We start from the raw sequence: 14,555 nt of genomic DNA, 5'->3' as shown, positions 1-14,555 counted from the left end.
GGAAGCATGTACCAGAAATTAAAAGACTCATTGTCAGCAAAAATCCGCGAACCAGCAAAAAATCTGCGATATATGTTTAAATATGTTTACATATAAAATCCGCGATAGAGTGAAGCCGCGAAAGTCAAAGCGCGATATAACGAGGGATTACTGTAGCTCTGTACATTATGTTGGACATTATTAGTGTGTTTTATTTGTGCACTCAGGATAGGTATCAGCTGCCCCTAAATCTATAATTGGCTGCTGCCTGGGTAAATAAGCTGTTTGCTTCACAGTCAAAGGAGAAAACACACATTAAGTATGTTCACATGCTCTTTAAAAATGTGGTTATTCACAAGATCCTAGTTTTAAAAATGCTGCCTATGTCGTTATTCTATTTAGAGAAACAGGGATATTGATCTCTGAGAAACCGGATTAACACAGATTTCTCTGTGAGTAACCCTGTTATTTGGCCATGTAAACCCTTAACTGGGTTACTCTTAAGGTTTTTGTAGTATGCGCATGTCCATTGCACTCTGTTAGCCTGTACATGTCCATTCATTGTCAGTAAACCCTTTCAAGACAACTTTATCTCACCAGTCTTTGCTTTACACATGCATAATACAGTCAAAGCATATACAGAGATACGTTTCCCAAGGCAAGTGCTTGGTCAACTACATTACTCCTTTTCCTGGTTAAAATAGTCTTATCTTGATATTTCAAAAATTGCTACATTTAAGTTGATGAACTGAACATTCAGCACAGTCTTGAGAGCAGTGCTGTGGTTAACACATTAAAAGACATATATGTTATGTAGAACAATTGTCTTTTAAAATAATGAGTAACCTAACAAAGCACTCATTTTACTGGTGTAAAAATGCCTGCATTATTATTATTATTATTACAGCATCACTGGGTGTAAGGCTAGAAGCAAACATACACTACTGCTTTGCAGAGCTCAGTCGCACAGCCAAGCAGAAGAGAATGTGCTGCATGCAATCCAGTAACAGAAATTTACCAATAAATCATCTGCTTAGTTTTAATCTAGCTACTGTATTTTGAAACAGTATAATCGAGTGGCACAGCAGCTAGTGCAAAAGAGGATGTTTGTTGTTTACTTCACAGTACATGAAGGACTAAATTGTATTAATAAAACAAAAGAAAATGATTATGTTTGGCTGTATTTCTGGTCAGATACTTGAAGGTTCACATATGGGCTTAGGATTTAATAACAAATGCTGGCTAAATCAATTGTGCAAAAAAAGTAACACCAAAGTAACATGCTGTTTGCAACGCATTACATTTTACAGTAAATAACCTTATAACATATATAAGTAATTAGTAATTAATAATGTAACTAAGATACTTTTAAAAGTAACATTCCCCACAATCTCGGGAGACTTATGCTTTTTTTTTTTTCAGATTCACCGCAGCCTATTATGTTTAACAATGAGTGTTTTACCAAGGAATAACTCATGCATTTAACAGTAGAATTACCAGAGCCTATGAAAAAACTCGTAGATCCATCCCACCTTAAATCGCTTCACACCTCTCCATCAGCGTCTTTTGTCCTGTAAATGTGTCGATAAGCAGCAAATAGCAAGACAGCCTGCTATCACATCCCCCACCGGCGCACAGTTTTCTCAGCTCAAATCTGTTTACCTGCGTGTCAGTGGAGTGAGAAGTCAAGCAAAATGACATCTTTTATAACTACTATATCGTTATATGGAACACATGCATTTCATGTGTGTTTCGTGTCTACAACGATCTATGTAAACACATTGTTAAAACAGAAACGCTTTTCATGTTTTAGTAATACTTGACAAAATGTAGACTTGAAGTATATAATGTGTGAAGCCTGAATTCCAAATATCAAAGAAACACTTTCACAAAAGTTACAAATATAACAGAACAAATGCGCTTTTATTCAAAAATATAACTGCAGAAAAACAACCCGCGTTTACCTGCGACATTGACACGCAATTGGTACGAGAGCTTCGGTGGCGCAATGCTATCAGCTGCTGACTTGTAATCAAAGCTTCACGAGTTCCATCCCGGGCGAGTCTGTTTTGAGAACTGAGCTGCTCGTATTCTTACTATTTTAGAATGAAAACTTACATTTGATTCCAGTCTGTAACAGCCGTTGTAATTTATGACGCTTGTAAAGGTTAGCTTTGTTTTTTTCTTTAATGTCATTTTATAGTCTTAACTGGTAGTGAGGCAGTTTTAATCTTAATTTCAAAATTCCCCATGAGTTATTGCCATATAGCCTATTGTTGCGTTGATATTTATAGTTATAAGGATTAGAAGAATAGATTAGATAGCCTGCTCTCCTTCTCTCCCCCTTTATCCCCCCACCCCCCCACTTTGCCTCCCCGCATGAGGCTTGATCCCACTTAGCAATGTCCCAGTCCTCTGACATACAAAGAGAGAAAGCACGTCAAAACAAACCCTACCCCGCAGCGGCGTTTGAGAATTAAAACAAAGTAGAGACATCTATTGCAGCTGAAGTCTAAATGCTATCTGCCAAGAATATAATCATTAACAGTCTTTAAGCTTAAAATAATCTTCAGCAATTTTAAGATATTAAGATAATAAAATAATGAACCCTGGGAATGATTTTAAAAAGTGGTCTAGGATAAACATAGTAAATCCGCAGCTGTAGCTTTTTCATCGGCGGTAGATGCCAATTGTTCCACTGTTTCAACTCGAGCCGTGAATGCCTGCTTAACATTGTTCAGCTGATCTGTAACGTCATTCATCTGGTCGGCAAGTTTTTTCAGTTTGGATCTATTTTCTTCAATGTGTTCCACTAATTTCTCCAACATGCTTTTAAAGGTCACGTCAAAACGTTTAAATAGACGTGTTTCCCGGTGTTTGTTATCCTTATTAAGCTCACTCTTAAGCTCAATGTTAGCCTTCTTAAGCTCATTATTAAGCTCATTCTTGTTATCCTTCTTAAGCTCCTTCTTAACACTAGAATTACCAGAGTCTACGAAAAAACTCGTAGATCCGGCCCACCTTAAAACCGTTCTCACCTCTCTTTTGTCTTCTAAATGTGCCGATTAAGAGGAGCAGCGAGCAGCCGGCTATTCCATCCCTCACCGTTCACTAAGTTTTCCCAGCTCATGCCTTGTTTGATTATCTGGGAGTGACTGAACTGCTGGAGTTTTAGAATGGAAATAATAGATCGCTATTTGGAATACATGCATTTCATGCGTGTTTCGTTTCTACAGTAATCTGTGTAAACACATTGCTAAAACAGAAACTTTTTCATATTTTAGTAATAAATGTTACAAAATGTAGGCATAAACTATAGAATCTGTGAAGCCTGAAGTCCAAACATCAAATAAACAGTTTCACAAAAGGTTCAAGGATGATACAACAGCTTCTGTGGCTTAACGCTACGGTTTGCTGACTTGGAGCACAGCTGCCCTAACGTGCTACAGAGACGTGAGTTCGATTCCCAGCTTTGAAGAAAGTGTTTTTTATTCCTCAAACGGACATTGAATTTATAAATTGGTATGCACTGTAAATCGTTAACTTTAAAATGTCAATTGCGGTTATTTCTGTTGATTAATTCATGCTTTTTTACTTAGAGTCAGAACAGGAGCTTTTTCAGCTTATTCAGCTTCTGATCTGACTCAAACAGCGCCAGTATAACTTCACACCCGATCTGACGCTGTTCATTTTCAAATAATATTGCATTACTTCGACGATGTTTTCTGATTGGTACTATTCGCGTCATAAAATGATTTCTTCAAAACGTCACATATATTTGTCTCTTTCTTTTTTTTAAAATGTGCGTTGTAGCACTCAGCAACTGGCCACCTGCATGTTCTTGCGCACACTGAATAAGACAGCGCTATATGCAATCATCAGATTCAAATGTTAACAGTTATATAGCACAGAATGGAAAGCAGCAGTTCTTAGCATTCCACCACGCAAGCTGTCATATCAACCGCCTACTGTAACTTGCTTTCTGTTTTCTTCGGTTATAGTCTTGAATAAAAGTGCACTTGTTTTGTTATACTTTTACATCAACATATGTTCCTGTGTTTGAGCTACATGGGCATGCTCAAAAAATACACGTATAATGCCACGAAAAGTGCATGCAGACACTTCAGTTCGCAAGCATTGGTACGACAATGCAGTCACAAGTACACTGCAGAGCTTTAGCGCGTCTTTATGTGAAAACAGCAGTATCAGATGGGGAGTGTCTGATGATTGCATATTGCGCTGAAGTTACTGCTCTTTACTATGCTTTCCTCTGCATGTCCTGGAGTACAAAAGAAACAGCATACAGCAACACGTGGGGACTGGCAATACTGGGGGGAAAAAAACACGCGGTCGAATGTCTCGTGATACACTGCAGAACTATAGCGCGTCTTTATGTGAAAACAGCAGTGTCAGGTGGGGGGCGGTAGGGAAGGATCCTGAACGTGACTGAGACAATGAAAAGTGAATTTTAAAAAAAAAATAAAGCTAACCTTTACAAATATCATAAATTACACCGGCTGTTACAGACTGGAATCAAATGTATCTTTTTATTCTAAAATAGTGAAAATAAGAACACTTCTCAAAAGGGAGTTGTGCAGGATCGAGCTCATGACCTTCTGATTCCCAGTCAGCGACTGATACGGTTGCGCCATGGAAGCAGTGATAGCTAATGCGTGTCAATGTCGCACACTAAGGTGGCTTTTTTTGGCGGTGGCTTTTTTTTTGTACTTTTTGTGAAAGTGTTTCTTTGATATTTGGACTTCAGGCTTCATACATTATATAGTTTATGCCTACATTTTGTCATTTGCTACTAGAATATATAAAACGTTTCTGTTTTAACAATTTGTTTACACAGATTACTGTAGAAATGCAACACATATGAAATGCATGTGTTCCAAATAACAATCTATTATTTCTACTCTAAAACTCCACTTCACTCCCAGATAATCAATCAAGGCATGAGCTGGGAAAAGCTCGTTTACGTTCTAAGTCGTTGGGGGGATGGAATAGCTGGCTGCTGGCAGCTTGTCTTTATCAGTACATTTAGATGACAAAAGACGCTGGCGGAGAGGTGAGAACGGTTTTAAGAAGCGATTTAAGGTAGGCCAGATCTACGAGTTTTTCGTAGGCTCTGGTAATTCTAGTGTTAAGCTCATTTATGGCCGTAGCCATGGCAGTGGCCAGTGTAGCGATCATCTCTTTCAATTCGGACAGTTCGCTTCGGCTTTCATGCTCCGCGAGTGGAATTGTAGCTCCTGTTACAGCAGGTGCTGCGGGCTCAAGATGAGTAGATGAGAGCATGTCCTGCAGAGCCTTTTCTAGTCTCGAATGATCCTCAGAAATCGGCGATCCATCACGACCTGTATCACTTGCACCTTCGCTCCCATTTTCACTCTCGACTGGAGACGATACAATGGAGCGGGGTCCTAGGAAATCTGTGCATTCGTCTGCCTGTTCCAGGTCAGTCTCCGAGAGGCCATACCTCGCACTCGGGCCGGATGTCTGTCCAGACTTAGATGCAGCTTTAAGTTTCTTTTCCGGTTCTTTCAGACATTTCTTCTTGTTGCTCATGCTTGTATATTGTAGTGGAAGTTCCTTGGTTGGGTTAAATACAGGATACCTCTAAATAATATGAAATACATGGGAAAATAAAGCTGCTGCTAGCGGAGCTCTGCTTCAGACGTCCATCTCCTATAACGGACGAGACCAAACTCCCAGCTTTGTTTTTTTCTATTCTGTTATTCTGTCAGCCGCATTAACGTTCCCAACTCCCCGCGCCCCCCCCCCCCCCCCCCCCCCCCCTCATTTAACACTGCTGTTTTCACATAGACGCGCTATAACAGAGGTACACTCAAATCATGCCAACTGTTCTACGTCGGATCAAGAATGCACTTTTGCCATCGCTGTACTTTGTATATGTACATGGGAAGCTCTGCACTCGTGACATTACGCTGTAGATCTGGCTCTTACATACAAAGGATGGTTCATGTGCCCAAAACATTAACATTTATATGTTACGTGGGCACATACACCACGCTAGTGTTTAGATCTGGAAGGTGAAGCGTTGGCGAAATAAATAACATGCGAGCTATAGCGTGTCTTTATGTGATCCAAATAAATAACATGCGAGCAATGGCGCATCTTTATGTGATCCAAATAAATAACATGCGAGCTATAGCGTGTCTTTATGTGATCCAAATAAATAACATGCGAGCTATAGCGCGTCTTTATGTGAAAACAGCAGTGTCAGATGGGGAGGAGGGTAGGGTGGAATCGTGAACGCGACAGAGAATGAAACTGACTAAAAAAAAAAGAAAACAAAACAAAGCTAACCTTTACAAGTATCACACATTTACACCGGCTGTTACAGACTGACTGAGCGCATTTGTTCTGTTATATTTGTACCTTTTGTGAAAGTGTTTCTTTGATATTTGGACTTCAGGCTTCACACATTATAAACTTCATGTCTACATTTTGTCAATTATTACTAAAACATGAAAAACGTTTCTGTTTCAACGATGTGTTTACACAGAACACACACGAAATGCATGTGTTCCAAATAACGATATAGTATTTATAAAAGGTGTCATTTTGCTTGACTTCTCACTCTATATAACTCCAAGCAACTGACACGCAGGTAAACAGATTTGAGCTGAGAAAACTGTGTGGCGGTGGGGGATGTGATAGTAGGCTGCTTGCTGCTTATCAACACATTTATAGGACAAAAGACGCTGATGGAGAAGTGTGAAGCGATTTAAGGTGGGAGAGATCTACGAGTTTTTTCGTAGGCTCTGGTAATTCTAGTGTTAAATGGTGTTTCTGCCGTAACTAGGTTTTTCATCTTATCACAGTTTTGCATGTGTATGAAATCACACTCATTGTCTGCTATTTGGATGTTCCTTTGCCAGTTGAGGTGTTATTTGAAAAAGTTAATACATTCAGAACATCACAAACTGAAAAATATTTAGCTATCAGTTTATTCAAAAAATCTGTCTACAATTCGAAAAAATGCAAAGCAAAAAAAAAAAAATTGAAAATAGCAAATATTTGTATTGGAACTCAAAGAAACCTCTTTATCTGCCAAAAATTATATATCAGTTTATGCCAGGGACAGTTTTTTTTTTTTTTTTATTGGCCAAAAATGTGTATATTGGTGTATACCAGGGTCAATTTTTTTTAATGGCGCAATGTAAACAATATAGATAATATTTAAGAATGTCTATATAATTTCTCTCAATTTCTCACAAATTGTTTTAGTTCAATATATTACATTAAGCTGTATTTATTGTAATATAAGAAATGAAGATAATTGAATATAATGTTTTCAATAAATATAATAAAAACAATCAATTACTCAGTCTTGAAAATTGTCCTTTTAAACTAAATAATAGATACAGTATGTTGTGGCCTTAAAGCTTTCACATTAACTTTTCACTGTCAAGCAATAGAAGTCAGTTATTAAGAAAAACTTACAGAAAATGTGTCTTGTATAATTTGCAAAAAAATAGTAGTTGCTGCATTATGGTATGTTTTTCTCTTTGCAGGCTTTCACCATTGATATTATTCGACACAAGGACTCCATTGATAAACTTCTGGGAGATCAAGAAAATTTACTTGAGATGTGTAAAGAAGAGCAGAAAGTTATTCTACAGGTGAGAACAATAAAATAAATAGGGTTTGAGCAGTCATTTAAACATTTCATAACTAATGGAAACATTCTTAACACTCACAGAACAAGACTGAGGCTCTTCTAAAGCAATATGACCTGGTCAGTCAACTTAACTTGGAACGCTATGGCCACCTGGAAAAGGCTCAGGTTCTGGTAAACCAGTTTTGGGAGACTCTAGAGGAAGTAAATCCTTGGCTGGAGGAAACTTTGTCTTTAATTGTACACCTTCCTAGTCCAGCTGTTGACTCTGCAGGATTAAGACAACAGCAAGATGATCTGAGGGTAAGAAATTATTGATAATGTTGTTTCTGTTACCAGTAATGAAAGTGAATGTGTGTCTTTGATGTTATATAACCTCCTCTGGTATTGTTATAGTTTTTGCCAGTTATTTTGTAATATTTAATTGAAATATACAGTGTATATACAGTGTGTGTGTGTATATATATATATATATATATATATATATATATATATATATATATATATATATATACATACACACACATACACAGTGGAACCTCGATTCACAACCACGGTTCACAACCAAAAAGTTCACCAAACTTTTGCCTCGGTTCACGACCACACACTCGGTATACGAACAAGCCAGGTTCCCTTTCGGTTTGTTCATGTTCAGTCTCTTCCTGTGCAGCGAGCAAGAGAGAGAGCGAGAGAGCGCGACACGCACACACATACTCACACACAGAGACAGCGTGGGAGACAGAGGCACACACACAGGCAGCGTGAGACAGAGAGCCGCGCACACACACAGGAGCACACGCGAGAGAGGCGCGTGCGCACACACACAGGAGCGCTCTAGAGAGACACACTGTGAGCTGCGAAGCTGATCGCACCCCCAGAGAATACAGACGCCCATGGGAAAACCCCTAAGAAACATGGACAGACTACCTTCACATTCCTCCTTTCCCTTCTGGCCGGCTCTGTTGCGTAATATGCCTCTCGCGCGGTGCTCTGCCTTCTTAAAAAGCCTGCACGGGCTTCTTTCAGTTTGTTAAATTGGTTGCTTGCTACTCCTTCTTTCTCTCTCAGACAATCTCTGCTCCTGGCGGAGCTGTCATCTCTGACTTGTCATGGAGCAGGTTTAAACTGTTGAAAAGAGACAAATGTTTGTTTGCAGTCCTTTGAATTAAGTTCCTTTTTTTCTACAACCTCCTGTGTCTCTGTGCAAATCTGTGGCCCTAGCGTGACAACACACACAGGCGCTCCAGGCTCGCAAAAGAGAGACGCACGCACACACACACACAGGCGGGGGAGACAGAGGCGTGCGCGCACACACACAGGAGCACGCTAGAGAGACACACTGTGAGCTGCCAAGCTGGTCGCACCCCCAGAGAATACAGACGCCCCTGGGAAAACCCCTAAGAAACATGGACAGACTACCTTCATATTCCTCCTTTCCCTTCTGGCCGGCTCTGTCGCATAATATGCCTCTTGCGCGGTGCGCCGCCTTCTTAAAAAGCCTGCACGGGCTTCTTTCAGTTTGTTAAATTGGTTGCTTGCTACTCCTTCTTTCTCTCTCAGACAATCTCTGCTCCTGGCAGAGCTGTCATCTCTGACTTGTCATGGAGCACGTTTAAACTGTTGAAAAGAGACAAATGTTTGTTTGCAGTGCTTTGAATAAAGTTCCTTTTTTTTCTAGAACCTCCTGTGTCTCTGTGCAAATCTGTGACCCAAGCGTGACAACACACACAGGTGCTCCAGGCTCGCAAAAGAGAGAGGCACGCGCGCGCACACACACAGGAGCGCGCTAGAGAGACACACACAGGCGCTCCAGGCTCGCAAAAGAGAGACGCACGCACACACACACAGGTGGGGGAGAGAGAGGCGTGCACACACGAGCGCGCTAGAGAGACGTGCGCTAGAGAGACACACACAGGCGCTCCAGGCTCGCAAAAGAGAGACGTACGCACACACACACACACACACACAGGCGGGGAAGAGAGTGAGAGAGAGCAAGCGAGGGACGCATAAGGTAGAGAAGGCTTGTTTTTGTTTTCAGTTCTATTTACAGTGATCGGTTCGTAGCCTGCATTGTTGTAATGTTACTTTTCTTGGTGGTTTATTAAATTACGGATTTTTCAAATGTTCCTTTTTTTCTCCTGTGCTTAAAACTCATTAAAAAAAGTGTTTTTAGCGAGCGGTTCCTAGCACTATAGCGCAAACTATTGCAGTGTTAGTTTTCTCTGTTGTTCAAGGTTTTCTCAGTGTTATTCAATGTTTTTACATTTAGTTTACCATTACGCTGTGCATTCTATGGTGTAATTAACTATATTTGTGCTTAAAAACTAAAAAATATATATATTTACATACAGTTCGTACGGTCTGGAACGGATTAATTGTATTTACATACAATCCTATGGGAGAAATTGCTTCGGTTCACGACCAGCTCGGTTTACGACCAGAGTTTTGGAACGAATTATGGTTGTGAACCGAGGTTCCACTATATATATATATATATATATATATATATATATATATATATATATATATATATATATATATATATATATATATATATATATATAATACACACATACACTGCCTGTCTGTTAGGAGATTACTCACAAATTTGCTCGGACTAGAACCATGATCTGGATCTTAATCAAAACTTTATGACCTTATATATTCTGGAAATTAAAAATAAAATCAGATAGAAATGACCTCGGGAAAGTGATCTGTGGTTGTGGGTTCATAATGGCAAAATGATTGCAAAATCGAATCGCATGGCAAAAAAATAAAGAAGAGCAGCACTATATGCAGAGTGTCAAATGTGATATATTGAATACTAAAAACAACAAAGGCAGAGAAATGCATGACAATTGTCATACTTACAGTTTACTGTTGTTTATGTCTAGCCTTTTGTTTGGTCACTTTCTCATAAGAAGACAAGACATTGAACCACATTGATAAGCAAGAAGTAATCCTGATCGTAGACCAGTTGAGCAGCAGACAAACATGATGGTCATGGTCATGCAAGACAAAGTCTGGTGTACAGAATGCAAGATTGATAGCAAGAGACATATGCATGCTGACAAATGAGATCATCAAATAATCAAAATTTTCAACTTTATACAAGCATTACATTTACATCCTTAGATCAGTGTTTGTGGTCAATTACTGAGCCTTTTTGAGACACTCATGGAGTTTGTCCACTCGTGGCAATGGACAATGAGAGACTTAATTAAGCCAACAGAATCATTGCAAAAGCCCCAACTGCCGTCTGGCTTTGGTATGAAAATGAAGGATTAGACCTGGAGCTCTTTTTCTTCTGGGAGTTGATGGGGTGGGAAGGATTGGGGTTCCCTGACAATCAACCCTTGTTCTGTGAAGAGGTCATGTGTAATCGTTGTAGTCCAGCGTGGCTTTTCATCCACCACCCCCTGGACAGACAGGATTTCTGACTCCAGCTGCGTGTTGCTGGTAGGATTTCAAATTGTGTCCAAAATTTAAAGTTTTGAAGTCGAAAAAGGATTGGGGCTGACCGGAGGGGAACTCAAGTTTCCCTTTCCTCTATGGTTGCAGCAATGACATGATGATCAGCTGGTCAATGATTTGAGTGTTTCACCAGAATCACTTAATGAATTAAGCCTTACCTTTCTCTTATTTCAGAAGGTTCATTGCCATAAGCTGGTAATTTAGAATGAGACAGTCTATGTCATTAACACTAGAATTACCAGAGCCTACGAAAAAACTCGTATATCCGTCCCACCTTAAATCGCTTCTTAAAACCTTTCTCACCTCTCCGCCAGCGTCTTTTGTCATCTAAATGTACTGATAAAGACAAGCTGCCAGCAGCTGGCTATTCCATCCCCCCAACGACTTAGAACGTAAACAGGCTTTTCCCAGCTCTTGCCTTGATTGATTACCTGGGAGTGAAGTGGAGTTTTAGAGTAGAAATAATAAGATTGTTATGTGAAGCACACGCATTTCATATGTGTTGCATTTCTACAGTAATCTGTGTAAACACATTGTTAAAACAGAAATGTGTTATATATTCTAGTAGCAATTGACAAAATGTAGGCATAAACTATATAATGTATGAAGCCTGAAGTCCAAATATCAAAGAAACACTTTCACAAAAGGTACAAAAAAAAGCCACCGCCAAAAAAAACCCGCCTTAGTGTCAGACATTGACACACATTAGCTATCACTGCTTCCGTGGCGCAACAGTATCAGTCACTGACTGGGAATCAGAAGCTCATGAGTTTGATCCTGCACAACTCCCATTTGAGAAGTGTTCTTATTTTCACTATTTTAGAATAAAAAGATACATTTGATTTCAGTCTGTAACAGCTGGTGTAATTTATGATATTTGTAAAGGTTAGCTTTATTTTTTTAAAATTCACTTTTCATTGTCTCAGTCGCGTTCAGGATCCATCCCTACCGCCCCCCACCTGACACTGCTGTTTTTACATAAAGACGCGCTGATTTAGTGTGCGCAAGAACATGCAGGTGGCCAGTTGCTGAGTGCTACAACGCACATTTTAAAAAAAGAAAGAGACAAATATATGTGACGTTTTGAAGAAATCATTTTATGACGCGAATAGTACCAATCAGAAAACATCGTCGAAGTAATGCAATATTATTTGAAAACGAACAGCGTCAGGTTGGGTGTGAAGTTATACTGGCGCTGTTTGAGTCAGATCAGAAGCTGAATAAGCTGAAAAAGCTCCTGTTCTGACTCTAAGTAAAAAAGCATGAATTAATCAACAGAAATAACCGCGATTGACATTTTAAAGTTAACGATTTACAGTGCATACCAATTTATAAATTCAATGTCCGTTTGAGGAAAAAAAAAACACTTTCTTCAAAGCTGGGAATCGAACTCGCGTCTCTGTGGCACAGTAAGGCAGTGGTGCTCCAAGTCAGCAAACCGTCCTTATAACTTATTTTTTTTTCAAGATCCATAACACACAGACAGACAGAGCACTGCGTAATACAGAGACAGACGGGGCAGAGATATACAAAAAAACAGGGAAGGCACATGTACTGAAAGAAAAAGCACTGAATAAGCTCACCCGCTCTATATCACCCCTCCCCCGATCTGACTCTCTAAGTAACAGCGCAAGTACAGACACAAATCAAGTGCATGTGTGTACTGTATAATATTAACAAAAGAGCAGCTTACTACTGAAAACGGCAAATATAGGAGTGAGTGGGGATCGAACCAGTACTCTTGATCACACTTGGTGATATCGATCGCGGTTATTTCTGTTGATTAATTCATGCTTTTTTACTTAGAGTCAGAACAGGAGCTTTTTCAGCTTATTCAGCTTCTGATCTGACTCAAACAGCGCCAGTATAACTTCACACCCAACTTGACGCTGTTCGTTTTCAAATAATATTGCATTACTTCGACGATGTTTTCTAATTGGTACTATTCGCGTCATAAAATGATTTCTTCAAAACGTCACATATATTTGTCTCTTTCTTTTTTTAAAATGTGCGTTGTAGCACTCAGCAACTGGCCACCTGCATGTTCTTGCGCACACTAAATCAGCGCGTCTTTATGTAAAAACAGCAGTGTCAGGTGGGGGGCGGTAGGGATGGATCCTGAACGCGACTGAGACAATGAAAAGTGAATTTTAAAAAAATAAAGCTAACCTTTACAAATATCATAAATTACACCAGCTGTTACAGACTGAAATCAAATGTATCTTTTTATTCTAAAATAGTGAAAATAAGAACACTTCTCAAATGGGAGTTGTGCAGGATCGAACTCATGAGCTTCTGATTCCCAGTCAGTGACTGATACTGTTGCGCCACGGAAGCAGTGATAGCTAATGTGTGTCAATGTCTGACACTAAGGCGGGTTTTTTTGGCGGTGGCTTTTTTTTGTACCTTTTGTGAAAGTGTTTCTTTGATATTTGGACTTCAGGCTTCATACATTATATAGTTTATGCCTACATTTTGTCAATTGCTACTAGAATATATAACACGTTTCTGTTTTAACAATGTGTTTACACAGATTACTGTAGAAATGCAACACATATGAAATGCGTGTGTTTCAAATATCAATCTTATTATTTCTACTCTAAAACTCCACTTCACTCCCAGGTAATCAATCAAGGCAAGAGCTGGGAAAAGCCTGTTTACGTTCTAAGTCGTTGGGGGGATGGAATAGCCGGCTGCTGGCAGCTTGTCTTTATCAGTACATTTAGATGACAAAAGACGCTGGCGGAGAGGTGAGAAAGGTTTTAAGAAGCGATTTAAGGTGGGACGGATATACGAGTTTTTTCGTAGGCTCTGGTAATTCTAGTGTTAACCTCACGGAGTGCTGAGCTGCAGACATACAGGTAGGATTGTGCCACATGCGTGTACAATCCATATTCTCTTTTAGCATAGGCCGAATTCTTTTCAAATCTATTGTGTGTGTTATATTCCAGATTATTAGTAGAGAGCAGTGTCACATTTTCCTACCCTTCTTTTATGATATCCTATAAACTAAGGGGTTGTCTTCCGTACAATAAGTCAAATGGGGAGAACCCCATGAAGGCTTGTGATACTTCCCGATTTGTAAAAAAGGACAAGAGGAAGTAACTGATTTGCAGTTTCTCCCATCCTTACTGGACCTCCTTATGCAGCATCTGTTTGAGTTTTTTTATTAAACCACTCCACTAAACCATCAGTTTGAGGGTGATGCAGTAAGGTTTTAAGATGCTTAATTTTGAGCAATTTGTCAACTTCTCTGAACGTTTCCAAGCTGAAAGCTATCCCTTGGTCTGTGAGGACTTTCTTAGGGATATTGACACAAGCAATGACCCCCACTAATTCCCAGGTGATAGATATAGGAAAAAGCATCAAGATATCGAGTGGCATAACCCACGAGGACCAGTATATATTTATGTTTGAGTGTCCCAGCTCTATTTGCTTTAGTCCCCTCAAATGG

The 14,555-nt window shown here is 39.5% G+C and overlaps 1 protein-coding gene across 7 annotated transcripts in view; it reads left to right on the top strand.

Annotated features, from left to right (window-relative positions):
* macf1a (microtubule actin crosslinking factor 1a) overlaps positions 1–14,555 on the top strand; it is a 976,441-nt gene that overhangs the window by 779,349 nt on the left and 182,537 nt on the right. For all 7 annotated transcript variants that reach the window (XM_051936317.1, XM_051936316.1, XM_051936315.1 and 4 more), the window contains 2 exons: positions 7,524–7,631; positions 7,712–7,930. In XM_051936317.1, the coding sequence (XP_051792277.1) occupies positions 7,524–7,631; positions 7,712–7,930 (327 nt within the window). The remainder of the gene's footprint in view (positions 1–7,523; positions 7,632–7,711; positions 7,931–14,555) is intronic.

Source organism: Erpetoichthys calabaricus, chromosome 14 (assembly GCF_900747795.2).
Source record: "Erpetoichthys calabaricus chromosome 14, fErpCal1.3, whole genome shotgun sequence".
Taxonomy (NCBI): domain Eukaryota; kingdom Metazoa; phylum Chordata; class Cladistia; order Polypteriformes; family Polypteridae; genus Erpetoichthys; species Erpetoichthys calabaricus.
This window is presented reverse-complemented; position numbering and strand designations above follow the sequence as displayed.